The sequence below is a fragment of the Telmatherina bonti genome (genome assembly GCF_933228915.1).
Source record: "Telmatherina bonti genome assembly, contig: scaffold_219, whole genome shotgun sequence".
NCBI lineage: Eukaryota > Metazoa > Chordata > Actinopteri > Atheriniformes > Telmatherinidae > Telmatherina > Telmatherina bonti.
The window spans coordinates 2,501-25,598 of NW_027634732.1; the positions used below are offsets into that span (position 1 = coordinate 2,501).

A 23,098-nucleotide genomic window follows, 5' to 3' on the forward strand; every position below is an offset into this window, starting at 1 on the left:
TGTATATATGTATGTATGTATGTATACGTATGTATACATATGTATGTATGTATGTATGTATACATATGTATGTATGTATGTATACATATGTATGTATGTATACGTATTTATGTATGTATGTATGTATACGTATTTATGTATGTAAGTATGTATGAATGTTTGTATCGATGTATGTATACGTATGTGTATATGTATGTATGTATATATATGTATACGTATGTATGTATATGTATGTATGTATGTATATGTATGTATGTATATATATGTATGTATATATATGTATGTATGTATACATATGTACGTATGTATGTATACAGATGTATGTGTATATATACATATGTAATTATGTATGAATGTTTGTATGTATTTATACGTATATATGGATTTATGTAAATGTATATATGCATGTACGTATGTATGTATACATGTATGTATGTATACGTTTGTATGTATACGTATGTAAGTATGTATACATATGTATGTATGTATTTATACGTATATATGTATGTATACATATGTATGTATACATACAATTTTTACAGTTGCATCATCTTTATCAGGGTTGCACTTAATATATTTTTAAATGTTCCAGATCAATAAAGCAGTACCTATCATTTCTGTTTACTTTGTTAACATAAGTTTACTTTTCTGTCATGCAGACACCGGTTTTTCGAGGATGTAGCTGAGCTCAGGGCCCAACAGCAAGCGCGCAACGAAGTCAAGAAGATTGAAGTCCTGGAGAGGAGGCAGAAGCAGATTGATGAGCTTTCTGAAAAAAAGAAGCAGATGGGGGGTGACTGAATGCCTTATAATTTTACTTCTGCCCTGCATGGAGCATCTGCAGCAGACTGGGATGTTGAGCAGGCCGACACTCTTCAGATGACTGCCTTTGCAAAGTAAAGGTAGTCTTGTTACGAAAAGACTTTTAAATACGCGCCCTCTGCCTGCGATCAGCCTTCGAGGACATCTGATCTGCAAACATCCGCTGTGAAACAAGCACACTATATGAACATTGCTATGTTTATGTTCAATGATATCGTTTTCATAATGGAATTTTCTTTAATCTTGCACTTGTTTGTCCAGCAGGGGACAGTGTTGCCCTAAATCAGATGGACTGTGCAATGCAAGTTGCTTCTGAATAAATGTCACTTCACACGTGTTGTTTTTTTTTTCCCTCAGGTTTTTGAAAGGATTATATTCACGTTATTTCAGATTTTCTATAGAAATCAAACACTAACATCTCATTTTGTGCTGGAAACATTAAGCATGCTTTTGATTTTAAGTGAAGCAGCACAAAATCTTTAGCAATCTGCAATGTTTACTGTGCTTCAAGGCTGTTTGATTTTTGTCACATGGGAAGTAATTTATTCCAATGACTGGCCTGGAAGGAAAAGAATTAGCTTATAAATGTAACCCTAGCAACGCATTGATATATTTCAAAACTACTGATGGATCAATAGGCGCATGATGTCCATCATGTACAGTAGTATTGAAATATGGAACATCAAATTGTACAATTAAAGTATATACGCTGACCGTCTATCTGAAACTCTGAGGAATGTTTCCAACACTTTGTTGAGTCGATACACAAGAATTAAGGCATCTTGAAGGTCCAGCAAGGTGGAACTGTTGTAATCTCTCCCTGAAACGACTGCATTCACGCCTGAAAATAAATTACAAGAATAACAGAGTACAACCATATTGTTTATTAATACATGCTATAAAGAAATAGTTAATAAATTAAACCCACAAACAGGTGATATCACACTTGAAAACTAAAAAAAAAAAAAAGACTTGACGTGTTTTACTGGAAGATCTCACAATAAGTTGTGTAAGAAAAGGAAAAACCAGGAAATTGATCAGCTGGAGGAGGTGAAGAATGCTGGTGACCAGGTCTGAACGCTACGACCGCTTCACCAGCTGTCTGCCAATAACGATCAATATGACCAATACTGTACACGTCATGTCACATAGTTCAGAAGTTGGCTCACGAGTCTGAAACCGATTACAAGTTAAATGCAGTGAACAGAAAAGTCACAAGGTAACAGTTAAAAGCCTAAATCTTTCCAGTTTTCACCTAAACACCAGGGATCATGTCTTAAAACATTCACCATGTTGGACATTTATACATTAATTATAGATGTAGACAGAATGAGGACATGTGCCGACACATTAAACCTGCCGTCTGTTCACCCAGTTACTGAGGAGGGAGAGCATTTATTGCTAAATAAACCCAGAATTTCTGAAAAGTCCAACTCTGATTGCATAATATTTCCCTTTTTTTTAAAAAAAAAAAAAAAAATGCAGCAGCAAATTCAAAAAGCACAGAATCGGAGGAGAGCCTCACGTTGAGGACTGGATCGTGTTTCACAAGCCAGTGAGGATAAAAAGAATTTTACACATTGATCCATCAGCAGACACGAAGCACAAGTGTCGAGTCAGAACGACGGTGTCAGACGATGAGGAGGGGGACGGTATGACGAGGATTTACAGCACGGGCCTTTGTGTTCCGTCCTCTGCAGCGTCACACAGCGAGCGGCACCAAACCAGGAGCGGAAGCAGCAGGAGGGGCAGTGATGGCTGTCAGGGTTCCAGGTTCCAGCCTGTTCACGGTCCTGCTGCAACAAAACCAGACAAAGACATTAGAACCAGTCAGCCAGTTAACCCATCACCAGTTCCATATTAGAACCATCGCCCAGTTTAACTCATTCACACCTGATGCATCCCATCATTTACACAAGGATTTATCCTGAAAAACATTTCATAAATCAGTGTTGTTCACTTGGAACGCTTTCTGAAGCTTCTAGTTTTCTCAAGAAACGAGGAGATAAGTTTTAGATTAGTTTTTTCAGAAAACTTTCATGTTTTCAACATTTAAGCCGGTTAAAAGTCATTTCCTTCCAAAGGGGTAAGTATGGAAGCATGGTGCCACCAGAGAGACAAACACTAAAACTTCTGTCAGGTCTGCAGGGAATAAATCTAATTCAAGTCAGCTTTAGTTTTGTTCTCCAACTTCTGTCTCTTTAAATGCTCCATATGTTCTTCCACTAAATGTCTTATTGTTTATGTCAAAACAACAAATAAAAATGACACGTTTCAGCTTTGTTTTGGGTTTAGTGTTTACAGACTGTTACGGTAACTAACACATTAGTTCAGTAACTAAACTAATTTCCTTTCTGAGGAGATCTGCTCTTCCCCTTGACACATTCCCCGTACTGAGCTGCATGAGGCGACAGTGGGGAGGAAAAACTTCCAGCAGAACCAGAACCAGCAGCTCTAAGCCAGGAGTTCCTGCTCAGAATAACTGGTCACCTAAAAATGCACCATGGTGTGTTTCTATGAGGGAGAACTGACTGCGCATGCACGAACACACACCCCATAAGGGAGGAAAGAGAAAGTCGTTATGATTTGAAAGGAACTGACATATTTAGAAAACCCAGGTTCAGAACAAAAATAATGGAACGAACTGTTACCGGGAAAGGAATAAAGTTATGGAATGAGCTTCAAAAAGAAGTTAAAGAATTAAACACATTGATTTTTCCTAAGAAAAGCATAAAAATATTAAAGACTTCTGAAGAGTTAGAGGCATAATGTGAATTATCTTGAGTAATTGATTTTAAGATTCTCTTACTTGTTTATGAATGCCTTAATGTTCTTGGGCCTTCTTATTTATCCCACCTTTTTAATTATGAGCCTTCGCGGACCCTGAGGTCCTCTGGTACTGGCCTTTTAGTGGTTCCTAAAGTCAGAACTAGGGGGTTCTTTGCTCTATGTCCTTGTGTGTGTGTGTGAGTGTGTGGAAAGAGCTTGTGTCTATTTTTTTTTAAATGCCTTTTTATCCACTGTTTGTTTTAATCCTTATGACTTGATTTTATCCTGTAAAGCACTTTGTGTTGCCTGAGGCATGAAAAGTGCTCAAGAAATAAAGTTTGATTTGATTTGATTTGAGTAATTACGATGGTGTTACATTTTATCTGGAAATGCTTTGGAAACTATTTAAAAAAAAGGAATGTAATGGGTGATTAATGCAAATGTTGGAACTGGATGTTGTTTGTGAATATTGTAAAATGTATAAGAATGGACATAGGATGATTAAGGGACAGACATAAGATTGCTCTTCTCTCTGCTGCTTTTCATTGATGCCATATTTAATAGGCAGTCTTATTTTGTATTTATTTTTATGTTGTTTTGATGAAATAAAAAATGAATGAATGAATGAATTGCTTGTCTCCAGAAGGGGGCGCTGCTTAGTCACTTTTAATGAGCTAAAAGCACAAAATCCCATCACTTTCATCTGACTGGTACTACAGGTTATTAGAAATAATCATTTACAGGATTATAAAAAAAAAAATCTATAAAATAAAGTGAAATAAAAAAAGAATTATAACGAATGATTGTGTTTATTCCTTCCTGCCTTCACACTGCCGACCTGACTGCACATCACCGCTGACTGAATTCCTCTCACAGAGCTGCAACAGCTGCATGACTCTCACGAAGGTGTTGCTAAAACTGGAGGTTGTGGGAAGTCAGCCTGACTGGTTCTGCTGGTTGGTTTTGTGATGTCCCAGTTGGGTCAGCTATGATCAGCATCTCGTGTGTTTTTGGCCTGAGTCGCGTCTCTGGAAAGCACCGTGCAGAGCAGAATGAAAGTTTTTTTTTTTAACACTTTACTAATTAAAGCGAAACCTCAAATGGAATTTCAAGCATTCAATGTTCACTTTAAAGAAAACAGATCAGATCTCCCTGAAGCCAGTTATTGTTATCCTAGAACAACTCTAAGACAGACAACGCCCTTGTTATGTACGCAGTCGACCTCTTTAGTCTCGTCCTGCACACCAAATAAAAATATTTGGTCTTAAAATGGATTTGATGTACAATAAATCTGCTCCACTTCGTATCCTGGGATGTGACGTAGCTGCTTTCTCTCCCGTTTCATGCAAAAAATAAAATACACCCCTTTTAATACATGATTTAAATTTTTTTTAAAAAGAATGGTGTGAAAAACATCCTCACTGTCTCTGTAATAATGAAGAGGGTAATCATCAGCCAGGTGCTGCTGATCACATGACTGTCGGTGTGATTACAAAAGCAGGAATTCTAGCAGCTTGCTGCTGTGAAGAGGTCAGGTGTGTCTGAATGCAACGAGGAAACGATCAGAAGTTATCTTTGAGAGGCAACGCTTAGATGTGCAAAGTTAAATGTGAATAAACAACAAGACTTCTGGAACAACGTTCTTTGGACATACCAGAAGACTTTAACAGACTAAAAGGTAAATTTAGGGCTAAAACAGTTCCCACTAGTGCACACAAGACAAGTTTTAAGCAGCTCAGCTTCGAGTTTAGAGGAAAATCCAGCCCCATTACCCCACCACCACCACTGATCAGCTCAGTTCGGGTTATTTCCATCAGGATTGTTAGATAATAAGCAACAGCATGCAAGCATCCAGATACACTATGAGCCAGGCAAAGGAGCTTAAATTACCCAGAATCAACGCTGGGAACGTAACCATCTCCGTCCTGCAGGGACAAAATGGACAAGTCTCACATTTTCCTGCTTTTCCAGTTACTACACGATTCATCCCAACATTTCACAGTCAGTGTGACATCACGAGTGTTTAGGCTGAACTCACGCTTTGTCAAAATATGACGTGTGAAGCGCTTGCATGTAGTTGGCTGTGTTTGCATTCAGCGCGTTGCTGTTGTCCAGCGCGTACGCCTTCCTGGCTTTCTGGTCCTTGGCGAAGTTCCTGCAGGCGGCGAGCTTCGACTCCAGGGCCTGCGGGGAGAGGACAGATGACGAGGGATGACGAAGAGTTCCTGCATGCAGCCGGAGGACAAATGCAAACACGGCGTCTGGGAGAGGGAGAAGAAACGACTCACCCCGACCTTCCGAAGTAAATCACTGACGATGTTGAGGGCTGATATTCTGGCTGAGGGAGTCAGAGGAGAGTTGCTGCCGTAACCGCTCGGCAGAACTGCCAGGAAAAGAGATTACATTCCCACATTTATTAAATCTATAGCAGTTATGTCATTTATAGATTTCACACATTTATAATAAAACCTGTTCTGCAACAGAAAACAGTCACATCGCAGCTCAGTGGGTCGAAACACAGATTTAAGTCCTGAACTGGCACACATGCAGCGCACAATATGCGTTAGTTCAGTTTGGGTCAGGAGAAAGGTGGGGTTGTGTGTGTGTGTGTGTGTGTGTGTGTGAGAGAGATTGTTTTTATGTTGTTAAGCACATTGAAATGCATCTGTATGAAAAATGCTATATTAATATAGTTTGATTTAAAATAAGGAGCCTTTTCCAGTCACAATTTCTATTATTTATACGCTGACTTCCTTCATCTCGTCCTCTGCTGTGTTAAGACGAGTTAATAAACAATAAATACTTTATCAATAAATTAGAAATACAAAGTAAACAAAAAAACTCATGTTTTCCTAAACAATTTTTAAAGTAAATATCAACTTTTCAGAAAAATATTATCCATCTACCCCCCCCCCCCCCCCGGAATACCTAAATTTATTTACAATTAGGCTATATATAAAAAATACAGACCAAACATTATTATTATCTCACACACACACACACACACACACACACACACACACACACACACACGAGTGTAAATAAAAAGTAGTAGATAAAAGAAATAAAAAAAGTAGAGAAAAAGAAAATACAAAAAGCCAGAAGCAGTTTGTCAGTTTTGCTGCAGTAAAAATACATCAATTACAGCATCTAAAATCAGAAAATATCAAAAAGTGACAAAAGTGCAAATTCTGAAAAACTATTTCTTTTTAACCTCAGAATGAAACACAGTCATGCTCTCTGTATGTTATTTAGCTGCGTGTCATTTAATACATTCTCTTAGAGAGATTAAGAAAATATTTTTAATGTAATTTCATGAAATCATTTTGAGACAACAGTTCAGATTCCAGAGTCAAACATCTGCACAGACTCCGTGCATTAAGCTCTACATACCCCCCCCCCCCCCCACCTGCTTTGTAGTGCAGCCCCTCAGGCCACCACTTAAATCTGCTTAAAGGCTTTTTTTTATCTTTCACTTTGATTTGTTTTTTTCTTTTTTAAAATCAAATTAGGCTTTGTAAGCCACACCCTACCAATGTGTCAGTCCATATTCCCTCCTAATTCCCCTTCAAATAGCACCAGAGGGAATGTGCAGCTTGTTAAATCACAGCCAGGTTCGTCTTTACACAAAAACACACGGAGAGGAAACTCTTTCAAATAAAGGGCAGCTCTGATTACTTTGTCAGTACTTGCACGATGAGGAAAAAGCATGTCGATGGGGAAGAGGAGCTGAAGTTACCTGTTGGGTTGGTGAAGGCGTTATCCAGGCCTTTGGCTAGCGGGGTAGCAGGGAGAGAGAGGGAGGCCTGCACAGCAGAGTCCATCTTCACGTTATCCTGGGTGGGAGAACTCGGAGCAGACATCCTGGTTGCATCTGTCTGCCTCTCCCGCACGGCCAGCTCCTGTCGCAAGTCTTAAAGCACAAACAAAGACATCAGTTGGAGATCCAATCACAATAAAGACGCTGGGAAAGTAGAAACATGAACAGCAGCAGCAAGCTGGAGCTGTGAACGCCAGCACGGATCAATAATCACCTCTGGCTTCATCCTTTAATCGTTGCACAGAGACCAGAAGGGACTCCTTCTCATCCAGCTCGCTTTCCAGGAAGGCGTTTCTCTCGATGGCCTGGTTCAGGCGCTGCTCGAAGTTTTCCAGAGACACGATGGTGGCTCTGCACAAACAAGATTTCATTAACTCTGCTCCGGTATCATCAGAAACAAATCCTACACTAATTATAATTCCAGTGCTGTTACAACTGATCAATACGCCGGGGCATGTGTAATGGCAGGATTTATTATAATCCAATTAAAGCCAGCAGTCAAATGACTTTTAACCCTTTGCTAACTGTAATGAGCCTAAAATAAGGCAAATATTCCGACACAGGAGACTAAATAGTGAGATGACAAGCATGCCGGTGTGACTGAGGTAAAATAACATCTGCATCTTAACTATGAACTACTTGTATTAGGCCACATCTGCCTCATTAGCACCACTAAGATGATATCTGCAATGTTTACAAAGAAAAGAAACATTTTTACAACCTGTCCCATTAAATAAACAGTTCCATGCCATAAAAATGAGTGTAAATTTAAAAAATAAATAAAAAATAAATAAAAATAAAATCAAATATGTCGATAAAAACAAAAAAATATAAAAGGCCAGAAGCAGTTTGGTACGTTTGGATTAAATAAATAAATAAATATCAACACAGCATTACAACAAGATTCCATCTGCGCTTAAAACACAATCGTCAACAGCAGCAAAAAATGGTCTCAAAACAACAACAATAATCCCTTAATGCGATATTATTGTCCATTGGAGTTATTTCTGAGACGATTAATTGCATGGCAAAATTTGTTACCGTGACCGGCCCATGTTTGTGATTACAGAATGTATAGACTACCATCAGGACGAGGAAGCGCTTCACACAGAGTAAAAGTAAATGTCTCTGAGCGACATCACCTACGGGAGCTTTAACTACCTGCCAGGTTGTATGAAAACCGGATAATGAGCCATCGAGTTGAATCAGGTGTGTTAAAGTAGCGTTACCTACAACACGTGCATGGCGGTGGGCCCAGAGCTCCAGGATTAAGAAACACTGATATAGACGAGCGAAGGATGAGATTAAGGAGAGTTATTTTCCACGACATAACCAGATCCTGTTCGAGGCATGTTTGCGTCATGAGACGGGAGGTTACTCTGATTGGATGGGAGGCGCTGTTGCTGTCTGAAGGTTTGGGATGCAGATGAATGTGTGGTTTAAGCGGAGAGATGTGGATGGATTTGTTTTTTAAAAACGAGGTTATGTAGACTTTTTTTTTTTAATGGCCGGAGGAGGAGAAGATTTTTGGTTTTACAGGAACCAGCTACATGTTCGTCAATGAAGCTCCTTACTAAGATCTATGCAGGTCTGCTAATGACACACGGTTTTCATCCAGGTGTGTTAAAGTAGGGGTACCTCTGAAAACACGCAGGACAGTGGGACTTGAGGACCAGGACTGAGAAACACTGATATGTCACCCGACTCGTCACAAATGGAGTCTGCTGGAGCTGAAACGGTGTGCCGAGTCCAGATGTTTGTCATTATTTTAATGGTCCTGTCTTTGTGAAGAGAGACATCTAATTTCAGTCAAGTTGAATAATAAATGCTTGAATATTTTAATTATTAATTATTTTGTGCACTCTGTATGCATGGTCTCACTCTGCCTCAAGTTGCAGCAAAACCAGCAGCAGCAGCAGAGTTTGGAGGTTTGATGTTTCCCTCAGATTTCTCCAAACTCTTTCAGTTCGGTACTTTTTAGCAAATGCTGCCATTGTTCTGGAAATGCTTTTTAATGTTGCATCATGGCACAAATCAAGAATACAGACAGGTCAGCACAACATGAACCTGTTCATGCAGAATCCTGTGGAGGAAGGAAGGTCTAAAGAACCACAGGTTTGGAAAACCCCTGACCTAGCTCATTGTAAATCAGAGCATGTTTAGCAAACAATGCCTCCCGTTTGTTGTTTTAGCTTCCTACGCTTCAAATCGTGTGAATGATCACGGTTACATCAGAGTTTCTCATGTTGAAGCCCGTCTGAAGGACCAAACGGCATGAAATATCAGGGAACTGAACAGATGAAACATTTCTGGGATAAAAGTCAAGCTTCAGCGTAGCGCAGCTTTAATCGAGCACATGAACTGGTGTTTAACTTCACCTGCAGGAGGTATGCGGGCTTGCAAGTGTCACGTTATTAAACATAATAAATAATTAACATTTTCTGCAAAAACTAAATGCCATGAAGTACACACACACACCCCTACCTTTTGGCTCTCTCCAAGTCATCGTTGGACTGTTCGAGCTCTCTGATGTATTTATGAAGCTGCTCCTTGATGCTGCGCGTTTGGCCGAGGTCGTCCTCCAACACGGTGATCTGCTTGTAGCTCTGGGAGTACTGCTGCTCCAGCTTCTCCTGAGGAGGAGGAGGAGGAGGAGGAAGACATTTAATAGCAGGAAGCAGAGCTATAGATCCCAGAATGACATAACATCCGCTGTCCATGTTTCAACGCTTTCCTCACTTTGTTTTCCCGTTAAAGCTGCGGATGTGAAGTGTGACCTATATATGCAGAAGCTCAGTGACAATCAGCTCAATAAAAACCACACGCCTGCTTGTGTGTCTGACCTATTTACATGGTTGAAATGAACTGAACACACATCACAAAAGGCCAGACAGCCTCTCTACATCTCGTTCACACGTGCTATAAATACCACGGTGAAAATGTAAAAGTTCCATTTCAAGCTTTCTGAAATGTTGCTAAGCTTCGTGAAATGGCACTGCCCTCGTCAGAAACCAGACATATTCACTAACAGCAACTAGTTTTCTCATTTCTGTTTGTTTCTCATTTATATTTAACTTTTTAGATTCATAGTTTAGTTACTATGATCTAAAGTTGGCTTGTATGTGTATGTATATGTGTTAATACTGGCAAGTGCGTATATGTTTGTACGTATGTATGTGTGTGCATAGAGGTGTGTGTGTGTGTGTGTGTGTGTGTGTATATGTGTGTGTGTATACATGTGTGTGTATATGTATGTGTATGTATGTGTGTGTGTGTGTGTGTGTGTGTGTGTGTATGTATACATCTGTAGGTTGTTTTCTTTCTTTTTGTTTTTGGGTTATTTTTTAGTTAGTTTTTTTTTTCTCTCCCTTTATCTCTTTCACTTTTCTTATGAGGTGTTTTTTCTCCTTTCTCTTTCTGTCTTTCGTCTGTCCTCTCCGGTCCAGCAGTACAAACTCTACAATTCAAACAACAATACAAAATAAATATAGAAATAAAAAAAACTGTTTAGTGGAAGCTAAATATGGCTAGTTGAAGCTAACTGGCTAGAGACCAAAGCTAACATGACTCCCTAAACGTTTTGGAGGTGCATACCTCCACCAGGGGCCTTTTAATGGTGAAGAATGCTTCAAAACATTTCTGAATCTGAATTAATTCGCTATCAGCTGTTCAAAGTGGTCTGCAAATTTCAATACCCGGATAGAGTGTGGCCATACGATTAGTGCCCCTAGTGGCCAAAAGTTACACAGCATCCCTTTAAAAAAATAGTTACTGAAGATATAAAGTACATTAAAAAGGATTAGACATGTGGTGCAGACACTAAATATCTCGCTGGCCAACGTTGAACTGATCACTGGTGAAAAAATGATTAAAATTAACTTAAAAATTTTAAATGTTGATTTAACCTTCAAATTTAGTTGAACTTTCTGCAAATTTACTGAAGGGTGGAAAAAGAAACTGTCATCTTCCTCTTTTTCATCCATTTTCTCTTAACTTGTAATTGAACTAAATCCAGATTTATTTGTTCTGCGCCACTTCATAAAGTCATTTCAAAGCACTTTTACAGACACGGTCCAATTACGTCCAATTCTTTATAATCCAATTAAGACAAATCCATTATATGATCCACATAATAATAACAGTCTTCATACGGTGTAAACCAGTTAACATAATCGCCTTGCAAAAGAATGGATGTGAAGAAAAACCTGCGTTAGAAAAGGCTGGAAACTGCAGTTTTTTTTTACTTGGAATAAGTGTTAAAATCTGAACCAAACAAAACAATTACAGCTGTAAAATGGCTGAATAAAAATATTTTTATCTTTTATTTCCAAAAATAGGGTAAAAATAACTGTCACTTGTAACAACTGACTCACTCATATTTAGCTTTTTAGCTGTATGGAAGTCAACAACAGTAACATCATCAAAAACATGAATTTAGTAAAGACAATCAATCAGTTTGGTACCATCTATTGATTTCATATCACTAACATTTGTTTGAACTTGCTTACAGTAAAGGGTTGATTTAATTTGTTTTGATAAAAATTTTAAACGTTCTTTATTGCATCATGTTTTCTCTAATATGCTTTATTAATTCATACTATTTATCATGAAGATGACAACCTACATGTTTACATGAGGCAACCTGTGCACCGTGACTGAAAACGACATCCATTCTGCACCAAACAAAGTCACTCAGTGTGGGGTTTAGTGCTGGTCTGGATGTAAAAGAAACCTGTCAGACTCATTGGCACCAGCGTTTCATCCCTGTTGGTGGTCTGAATCACCCGGCTGGAAACATGTCTCCAAAATGAACCTTTTGGTAATTATGGAGTGAGAATGAGAACAAGATGCATTCTGCTGAATTATTCATGAGTCATACATGTCAGCTGTACCAGTATACAAGCAGACTGGGACGGAGCAGGTGGTGTGATTAGACAAAAGCTTGCTCAGTCAGATTTCCATGTGCACTTCACAAACCATCCCATCTCCAGAAATACACTCCTAAAATACATAAACCTCAATAAAGAAAACTCACTTTAAACGCTTAAGTTAAAATCAAACAAAGCAGACCAAAAATTAAAATATAAAATCAAATTAAAAAAAGAAAAAAAAGAAATATAATCTAATCTACCTTCCCTGTGTTATGCATGGGGACTTCATAAAAACAAACCAGAGCTGTATGAGTGACTCCAGTTTCAAGGGACTCCAAGGTTGATAAGAGATGGCTACATAAAGAGATTAAAAATACCATCAAGGGCAAACATGAAGACATGCTGAACTCGCTCAGCACAGCCCTGCAGAGATGATCTAATAAACTTCCTCATAAAACTGACCTCATCTTAAATGCACACAGAAGGGAACGTCATTTTTCCCAAGGTCATTTAACACGTGAAAACATAAAATCACTTCAGCAGGAAACATTAGCAGACATGTTTGTAAGGTAAATACAGCAAACAAATATTTTTCAGGTTTCTGTCAAAATCTGGATGAAAGAACTGCATCTGCAGTCATTTTCATCACTGATTAAACTTTCATTGTCAAATTAAAATGCTTTAAAGTAGCCAGAGAAGCGCCATTTTAAGACCTCACACTGCTACCTAGTGTGTGATAAGAAATGCTAACCAATAGTTACTGTCCTCACACAAATCCTGGAGGATTGCCGCTTTTATGTTTCCCTGATTAGCAAACGTTAGCGGTACTTCTTCTGCAATGATTACTTTATTTACTGCTGTTTTGCAGAACGAGTGAGTCACATTTGTGTTTTAATACGTATTGTCTATATTGTGGCAGGTGGGACCAGAGATAAATTCCATATAAATAAAGTTAATATTAATTCCAGTTGTTAGATTAAGATGTCTATGAACAGATACAATGAAGCTAGCTGCTACTAGTCGCTACTAGCCACTACGCTAAGCTGTCAACTACATTACACACTGAAAAATCTGTTTCATTGTGTTTACTTACTGGAGATTTGCTGAAAATACATAACACTATAAATGTAAGGTCGTACACAGTTCGTACACAGGTCGTACAAAGATTAGCTTTAGCTAACATTTCTAGGATTAACTGTTAACGTTCCAACATATTTTAAGGATAAACTGTAAAAAAGAAAGGCAATGGTCCTGGTGTGTGTGTATAATATATATATATATATATATATATATATATATATATCTCATCCATCCATCCAGCCATCTTCTGCCGCTTATCCGGGGTCGGGTCGCGGGGGCAGCAGCCTAAGCAGGGAAGCCCAGACTTCCCTCTCCCCAGGCACATTTGCCAACTCTGCAGGGGGGATCCCGAGGCGTTCCCAGGCCAGCCGAGAGATATAATCCCTCCAGCGTGTCCTGGGTCTTCCCCGGGGTCTCCTCCCAGAGGGACGTGTCTGGAACACCTCACCAGGGAGGTCCAGGAGGCATCCTGACCAGATGCCCGAGCCACCTCAACTGGTTCCTCTCGATGCGGAGGAGCAGTGGCTCTACTCTGAGCCCCTCCCGGACGACCGAGCTCCTCACCCTATCTCTAAGGGAGAGCCCGGCCACCCTGCAGAGGAAACCCATTTCAGCCGCTTGTACAAGAGATCTGGTTCTTTCGGTCACGACCCACAGCTCATGACCATAGGTGAGGGTAGGAATGTAGATCGACTGGTAAATCGAGAGCTTCGCCTTCTGACTCAGCTCCTTCTTCACCATGACAGACCGGCGCAGAGTCCGCATTACTGCAGACGCCGCACCGATCCGTCTGTCCATCTCGCGCTCCATCCTTCCCTCACTCGTGAACAAGACCCCGAGATATTTAAACTCCTTCACTTGAGGCAGGACCTCACTTCCGACCCAGAGAGGACAATCCACCCTATTCCGGCTGAGGACCATGGTCTCAGATTTGGAGGTGCTGATTCCCATCCCAGCTGCTTCACACTCGGCCGCGAATCGCTCAAGCGAGAGCTGGAGATCACGACCAGATGAAGCCAACAGGACCACGTCATCTGCAAAAAGCAGGGACCCAATCCTGAGGCCACCAAGTCGGATCCCCTCAACACCTCGGCTGCGCCTAGAAATTCTGTCCATATAAGTTATGAACAGTATCGGTGATAAAGGGCAGCCTTGGCGGAGTCCAACCCTCACCGGAAACAAATCCGACTTACTACCGGCAATGCGGACCAAGCTCTGACACCTGTCGTACAGGGACCGGACAGCCCGTACAAGGGGGTCCGGTACCCCATACTCCCGGAGTACCCCCCACAGGAGCCCCTGGGGGACACGGTCGAATGCCTTCTCCAGGTCCACAAAACACATGTAGACTGGTTGGGCAAACTCCCATGCCCCCTCCAGGACCCCAAAGAGGGTATAGAGCTGGTCCACTGTTCCGCGACCAGGACGAAAACCACACTGCTCCTCCTCAATCCGAGATTCGACTATCCGGCGGACCCTCCTCTCCAGGACCCCTGAATAGACCTTACCAGGGAGGCTGAGGAGTGTGATTCCCCTGTAATTGGAACACACCCTCCGGCCCCCTTCTTAAAAAGGGGGACCACCACCCCAGTCTGCCAATCCAGCGGTACTGCCCCTGATGTCCACGCGATGCTGCAGAGGCGTGTCAGCCAGGACAGCCCCACAGCATCCAGGGCCTTAAGGAACTCCGGGCGGATCTCATCCACCCCCGGGGCCTTGTCGCCAAGGAGCTTTTTGACCACCTCAGCGACTTCAACCCCAGAGATAGGAGAGTCCACCCCTGAGTCCTCCAGCTCTGCTTCCTCATCGGAAGACGTGTTGGTAGGATTGAGGAGGTGTTCGAAGTATTCCTTCCACCGACCCACTACGTCCCGAGTTGAGGTCAGCAGCTCCCCATCTCCACTGTACACAGTGTTGACGGAGCACTGCTTCCCCCTCCTGAGCCACCGGATGGTGGACCAGAATCTCCTCGAAGCCGTCCGGAAGTCTTTCTCCATGGCCTCGCCGAACTCCCCCCATGCCCGAGTTTTTGCCTCGGCAACAGCCGAAGCCGCATGCCGCTTAGCCCGCCGGTACCCATCAGCTGCTTCCAGAGTCCCACAGGCCAAGAAGGCCCGATAGGACTCCTTCTTCAGCTTGACAGCATCCCTCACTGCTGGTGTCCACCAACGAGTCCTGGGATTACCACCACGACAGGCACCAACGACCTTACAGCCACAGCTCCGGCCGGCCACCTCAGCAATAAAGGCATGGAACACAGCCCATTCGGACTCAATGTCCCCCACCTCACTCGGGACATGGTTGAAGCTCTGCTGAAGGTGGGAGTTGAAGCTCGCTCGGACGGGGGACTCAGCCAGACGTTCCCAGCAGACCCTCACAACACGTTTGGGCCTGCCAGATCTGACCGGCTTCCTCCCCCACCATCTGAGCCAACTCACCACCAGGTGGTGATCAGTTGACAGCTCCGCCCCCCTCTTCACCCGAGTGTCCAAGGCATGTGGCCGCAGGTCCGACGATACGACTACAAAATCCATCATCGAACTGCGGCCCAGGGAATCCTGATGCCAGGTGTACATATGGACACTTATGTTGGAACATGGTGTTCGTTATGCACAATCCATGACGAGCACAGAAGTCCAATAACAAAACACCATTTGGGTTCAGAGGGGGGGGACCATGCCTCCCAATCACTCCCCTCCAGGTCTCACTGTCATTGCCCACGTGAGCATTGAAGTCCCCCAGCAGAACAATGGAGTCCCCAGAAGGAGCACCCTCCAGCACTCCCTCCAAGGACTCCAGAAAGGGTGGGTACTCTGAACTGCTGTTCGGTGCATAAGCACAGACAACAGTCAGGACCCGTCCCCCCACCCGGAGGCAGAGGGAAACTACCCTTTCATCCACCGGGGTAAACCCCAACGTGCAGGCACCAAGCTGGGGGCTGATGAGAATGCCCACACCTGCTTGGCGCCTCCCACCATGAGCAACTCCAGAGTGGAAGAAAGTCCAGCCCCTTTCGAGGGTTCTGGTTCCAGAGCCCAAGCGATGCGTCGAGGTGAATCCAACTATATCTAGTCGGAACCGCTCAACCTCGCGCACAAGCTCAGGCTCCTTCCCCACCATAGAGGTGACATTCCACGTCCCTAGAGCCAGCTTCTGCAGTCGGAGATCGGACCGCCAGGGTCCCCGCCCCTTGCTGCCGCCCAGCTCACATTGCACCCGACCCCTACGGCTCCTCCCGCAGATGGTGAGCCCACGGGAGGTGGGGCCCATGTAACCCTTTCGGGCTGAGCCCGACCGGGCCCCATGGGCGAAGGCCCGGCCACCAGACGCTCGCTCTCGTACCCCACCTCCAGGCCTGGCTCCAGAGGGGGGTCCCGGTAACCCGCGTCCGGGCAAGGGACCATTCATGCCCAGGTTGGTCGTCATCATAGAGGTTGATGAGCCGTGCTTGGTCTGGTCCCTCCCCTAGACACCTGTTTGCCATGGGTGACCCTACCAGGGGCATAAATCCCCCTGGTCTGGTCCCTCCCCTAGACACCTGTTTGCCATGGGTGACCCTACCAGGGGCATAAATCCCCCGACAACATAGCTGCTAGGATCTTCGGGACGCACAAACCCCTCCACCACGATAAGGTGACGGCTCAGGGAGGGGCATTATATATATATATATATATATATATATATATATATATATATATATATATATATATATATATATATATATACACACACACACACACACACACACACACACACATACATACACACACATATATATATATACACACATAGTCCCTAAAAATAACTTTCAGGACTCTGTTATTACCTCATCTGGTTGCCTCTTCTTCATTACTAGTTATTTTTACCTGCTGTTAGCTGTACAGTTAGCGTTCCACCTGCTGCCTCTTTACAGGTTCCTGTATATTTTGACTGGAATTCCAAAACTGGGAATAATTAGGAATAATGTAGGCTGAGCAAGTTGCCAATTTCCTCCTTTTAGAACCAAACTGCTGTTACCTTGAGCGTTTCAACCTCGCTCTTGAGTCTTTGGTTCTCAGAGTGCAGGTCCTTGATGCGATGCTCAGCCTGGCCCAGCTGGGCCTCCAGTTCAGCCTCCAGCTCTCGGCTCCCCTCCTGAAACTCCAGCAGCTCCTCCTGAGCCTCCTCGCAGCTGTGAGCAGAAACAGGAGAAGTCATTAGACAACAAGTCAGGACAGAAAGAGGTTGCAAGCAAGCCTTGGAGACATGACAAATGGATGAATTCATTAACTGTTTCAGCTGAGACCATTTTACTTTTTCATCTTGTCTGGGTACAGGAGCTCTGAGTGACCCAGATTTAATTCCCTAAACACAACTGCAATTACTGCTGCATGCTCTGCAAAGTGGGTGGTTTGGAGGATTTAACGGTTCAGTATTATTAAACACATTCTTAGACGCAGGAACAAGGAAGTTACTAACAATTAACAACTGAATTGAAATGTAAAGATTTTTAGGCTGATCAAATTTAACCTCAGTAAACAGAGTCCCTGTACACATTTTCTACACCACAAAACACATTTCTGGATAAAACTTGAGAAGTCTGTAAAACTGAGAGGTCTGAAATTAGAAGGGAACAACATTAAATGGAGTTAATCATACTAAAAACATGCAAACAAAAGGAGCATCTAGTGGGATTCCATTCACATTTTATTTATAGCATTTATATAGCACTTTTCTTTCCAACAAAAAAAAAAAAAAAAAAAAAAAGAAGCAAAGCACTATAGGTGATTTTTAAAAAAATTATTTAAAAGAATTTTTGCTAATTAAAATCAATCTTACAATCATTCCTACTTATTCACACACACTCAGACACAAAGCAAAGCGTATGCATTTCCCATCCAAACCCATTTTGCACAAACAAAATGTCCAATCCCTAAAATCTGGCTTGAAGCTGCAGTCAGGATGCAGACCAAAATATTATCTAGTATAATGAAGCATGAAGCCAAACAAGTTTCACCACCACTTAGACTTTTCATCCTGAACACAAAGAAAAACCTGGAGGTTACTTTAGAAATAAACTTTCCAACTATCATATATAGAAAAGTTTTTTTTGTTTTTTTTTTACTGAAGCAGCTTTGTCTCATAGAAAACTCACCTGAAGTCGTTTGCAGAGATTCCTGGTTTAAAATGTTTCCCTTATTATTATCCACTGAAGAATTGATAATACTGACACGGTTTTAATTATAGTTATCTACAAAACAGACAGTAAAACTTCTTAGTTTGTTTCTTCGGTTCATGAGACAGGAGGGGGCTCGACATTATTGTCGTCGATGAAAAGTGGAACCTGCATAAACAGTTTGGAAACCACTGGATTAAAGTAACCAAACAAATTTATTGCCGCAATCCTACAATTACGTGCAGCCATAAATGAATCCATCATACATAAAAAGACGTTTTTCATGTTTTCTTTGAATGTTTCCGCGGAACCTTAAAGAAAATGTGTTAGCAATAGTTAGCAACAACAAGCTTCTCTAAGTTGTGCTGAAACATGTGTCGTCTGTTTACATGTTCATAAAAAGGTTTCTAAAAGCTTTTCAAACGTTGGCATTTCAACTTAATGAGTAAATCTGCTGTGAATTGGCTGAAAGTACGCTGCTAGCTTCCCGCTATCTGTTTACTCTTCAGGGACTGACTGGTCCGTCTGCCTAAAATGTCCGGGCGGCAGCGCGGATTTAGCTTCCTGTCACACTTTACAGCTGCGTTTCTGTTGTTTAATTCAATTAGTTGTGATTTTAAAAAAATGTTTAAATTGTTTTTGAACATTTACCAATATTAATCAACATGTGTTACATTGAGATTAATCAATAAAGTAGTGAATAGGCCCACCCCTGGCAACTGTGTCAGACTTTGTAAGATGGGAAAAGAGAACAACAACAAAGCAATCATTTTCCAGTGTTGAGGACAGAAGCACCTTCTTCAGGGCAGAAGTGGACAAATTGAGACAACAAAGACCGACGGTTTAAAAAAGAAAGTCCTCAATAAGTGCTAAACTGTAAATCCATCTCTAAACAGAAGAGGTTTTACTTTCCAAGTACCAACAATGCAGCCTTTATTCTCCCCCAGGTGGCTTCACAACCAATCTTTCACATGTACCTCGGACCTGAACCTTGTGACCAAAACATTTTGGTTAGGCAGGTAAATTATTCACAGGTGTCAATAATTTGAACAATCCACTAAATGATCCCGTGACCATATGCGACTTGACAAACCTTTCAAGAGTTAATGTTTCTTTAACATGCGAGATAAATCTCCAAGAAAAAATGTCAAGATTCTTTTGATACCCTTTGGATTTTCTAATCTAATAAACAAATATTTAATCTATAAAAGAACAAAGAAAAACAAACTTTTAGAGAGAATATTTAAAATTTCATGAAAAACATGAACTCATCTGAAAGGTGGTGGAAGCAATGTAAAACTTCAGGACAGACATGTTCACTACTTTGCAGCATCTCTTGCTGTAAAGTGAAAAAAAATTATTGTTTTTCCAGTAATTCACATGTTATGCAGCATCCAGACTTCTTGGGAATTAGGGTCGTACTGTACATAACGAATGGCTGCAACTGCTTACAGATGCTTCTGGTCACAACTCTTGAGCCAAACTTGCAATCTGCAAGCAGACACTGTTGAAATAGTCACAAAAAGGGGGCAGGGCTGAAAGGAGATTGGCCTGAAAAATGAAATTTATGTCCTCTTTAGTGTTCATTTAAGATTCCAAACAGTGAGTTAGGGCTAAGTCTACATGGAGATGTTCTGCCATTTGGTTTCAAAAGTTCATCAGTAAACATCAGTCATCTTTACACTTCAACTTGTAGAAAAACTTTTACCAAAAACTGTCTTTGGGCTGACAACGAAGGCTTCCTAGTCAAAATGTTTTACATACGTCACCTTTCAGATCACTGAGAGAAATTTACATTCATGCATCACAGAGGATTTGCGGAGGAATAAAACCCTGATGTAACATTCAAAACATACCATATGCCATCCCCTTAGAGACCAGCTTTACTATGAAATGCTGATTATGTAAGTTTCTGTTTACTGATGGACACATACAGCAGACAGATGTGTGCGCACACACATAACAGTCTAATGATGGCACCACGTGAGCTGAAGTGCCGGAGGAGGCATAAAGCCAGAAAATCCATTTGAACTCTTCATACTGCTACCCAACCAGGACCAGCTTTTAACTGGTGTAGTTGTGAAAAGATCAGCAAATTTCCAAACCGACCGCTCTGAATTTATCTCCCTTCCAGGATCATTACTTTGACTTTGTTTTAACTTGTAATTGACTTTCATTTTGGCTCATTGTTTGGTTCAGAGCGGTCGGTTTGGAAATTTGCTGATCTTTTCACAACTACACCAGTTTTTAAGCAGGCTGTGGTCAGGCCACTTATCAAGAAACCTAACCTAGACCCAGCAGTTCTCTCAAATTTCAGACCCGTGTCCCATCTGCCATTTCTCTCTAAAGTATTGGAAAAGCTGTTTTTTTCACAATTACAATCATTTTTGGATCAGAATCACATTTTTGAGAGGTTTCAGTCTGGTTTCAGAACACGCCACAGCACAGAGTCAGCACTCCTTAAGGTGCAAAATGACGTCTTGCTCTCCCTGGATTTAAAGCAACCTGTGCTGTTGGTAATGCTTGATCTTACCGCAGCATTTGACACAGTGGACCACTCTGTCCTTCTCACTCGCTTAGCCCAGCAAGTGGGTCTTCAGGGACCTGTGCTCCAATGGTTCAAGTCATACCTGACTGATAGATCTTTCTCAGTAATGATTAATGACCTCTCTTCATCTTCAGCTCCTCTGTCTTCCGGTGTGCCACAGGGTTCCATTCTTGGCCCTGTTCTGTTCTCTTTGTATATGTTGCCCCTCGGCTCTGTGATATCCCGCCATAATGTCTCATTCCACTTGTATGCAGACGATCTCCAAATCTATCTGCCAGTTTCCCAGAACTCCTCAGACACACAGTCCATCTACAGGTGTCTGGATGACATTAAGCAGTGGCTATCGCAAAACTTCCTCTGTCTGAATGAGTCAAAATCTGAATTTATCCTCTTTGGTGCCCCCAGCCCAGCAAATGCAGCTCCATTGTTCACACCTCTCACCAACCATCTCAGTCAGACAGTTAAGAACCTTGGAGTGACTTTGGACAATCATCTCAGACTCAATAAACAAATAGACTCTGTGGTCAGGGCAAGCTTTTTTCAGCTTCGCCAGTTGACCAAAGTCAAATCCTTTCTCACTCATCAAGACCTTGAAACAGCCATCCACGCCTTCATCAGTTCACATTTGGACTATTGCAACGCCCTCTACATTGGACTCAGCCAGGCTTCTCTGCACCGTCTACAGCTTGTGCAGAATGCAGCTGCCCGCCTTCTCACCAACACACGCAAACATGACCATATCTCCCCTGTACTGTTCTCTCTACACTGGCTCCCGGTTCAGTTCAGAATTCAATTCAAAATCCTTCTGTTTGTTTTCTGCTCCATCCATGGACTTGCACCTCCGTACCTTTGTGACCTCCTGACTCCTCACCAGCCCAGCAGAGCCCTGCGCTCCTCTGATCAGCACCTCCTGGTGGTCCCTCGGTCTAGGTGTAAACAGTGGGGCGATCGGGCCTTCGCAGTGGCAGGGCCCAAACTCTGGAACTCTCTGCCTCTGGAGTTACGCTCCATCATGGACCTGCCTCTGTTTAAGGCTAAAGACTCATCTGTTTAGATCAGCCTTTGGCTGTTGAGATTTTTACATGCGAATGAACTGCTATTTTATACTTTTACTTGTTTTTATCTTTGTTCAGCACTTTGGTCAACTAAGGTTGTTGTAAAGCGCTTTATAAATAAAATTTGATTGGTTCGTTTATGAATTTCTGAACACTTGAAGAAATCTTGGTTTGTAGTTATAACATGAACATTATGGTTTGACTTGGGTATTAAGTATTAATGTTATAAAATACGGCAATATTTCCCGTTTTCTTTTTTCTACAAAATATGGTGAAGTCCCTAAAGCAGTAAACGTTAGACTGACATAAGCCATTCTTGCCAAGCATATGAATGATTAATTTCTTATTTCCATCTGCATTAATAAAAGAAATGACTTTTTATGACTTCCTAATCATTTGATCAAATTAATACCTTTATCTAAAAGTAGTGACAATGTAGGAATATATAATTAAAGAATTTGTATGATGTTGGCACGTTACATGCAAAACAAGGTATTTTCAGTTTCTGTAACTCAAAGCTGTGGATGAAAAAAAGTTTTTAAAAAATCCCACCAATGCTCGTATTAATCAGCTCAATGCTTCAGAAGTTTTTAGATGGAAAAAAAAAAAAACAGACATTGTTTTGAGATTGTTTGAATTGACATTTTAGCTTTTTATTACCTGGAAAAGGATCAATAATAATAATAAATAATAATAATAATAATAATAATAATAATAATACCCTGCTCTCCACAGTATGTAAAAACTTTCCAATGAAAAAGCTTAATTTTGTAAAAACTTCAGCAGAGTTAATCTGGAATTGTGGGCGGAGCCTGATCAGGCCAGCTGAGCTGACCAATCAGAGCTCTTAGCATGTCGAGCTTCTATTTTTAGATGAATACGTTAGCATGTTGAAGCAAAACACAGGCTATTTTCTCTTTCATGGAAACATTAAGTGATTTGATTGAACACAACTAAACAGACCATGAACAAAAATAT

At 41.6% G+C, this 23,098-nt stretch overlaps 1 protein-coding gene across 1 annotated transcript; it reads right to left on the reverse strand.

Annotated features, from left to right (window-relative positions):
* Positions 1 to 1,801: 1,801 nt before the first annotated feature.
* LOC306774270 (nuclear distribution protein nudE-like 1-B) lies at positions 1,802 to 21,648 on the reverse strand (the record flags this gene model as incomplete). The annotated part of the gene is made up of 9 exons (XM_079264268.1): positions 1,802 to 2,618; positions 5,482 to 5,516; positions 5,630 to 5,775; positions 5,880 to 5,974; positions 7,331 to 7,504; positions 7,626 to 7,762; positions 9,896 to 10,044; positions 17,380 to 17,533; positions 21,500 to 21,648. The coding sequence occupies 9 exons, from the start codon at positions 21,646 to 21,648 to the stop codon at positions 2,608 to 2,610; spliced, it is 1,050 nt and encodes a 349-aa protein (XP_079120394.1). The 3' UTR covers positions 1,802 to 2,607.
* Between the last annotated feature and the right edge of the window lie 1,450 nt (positions 21,649 to 23,098).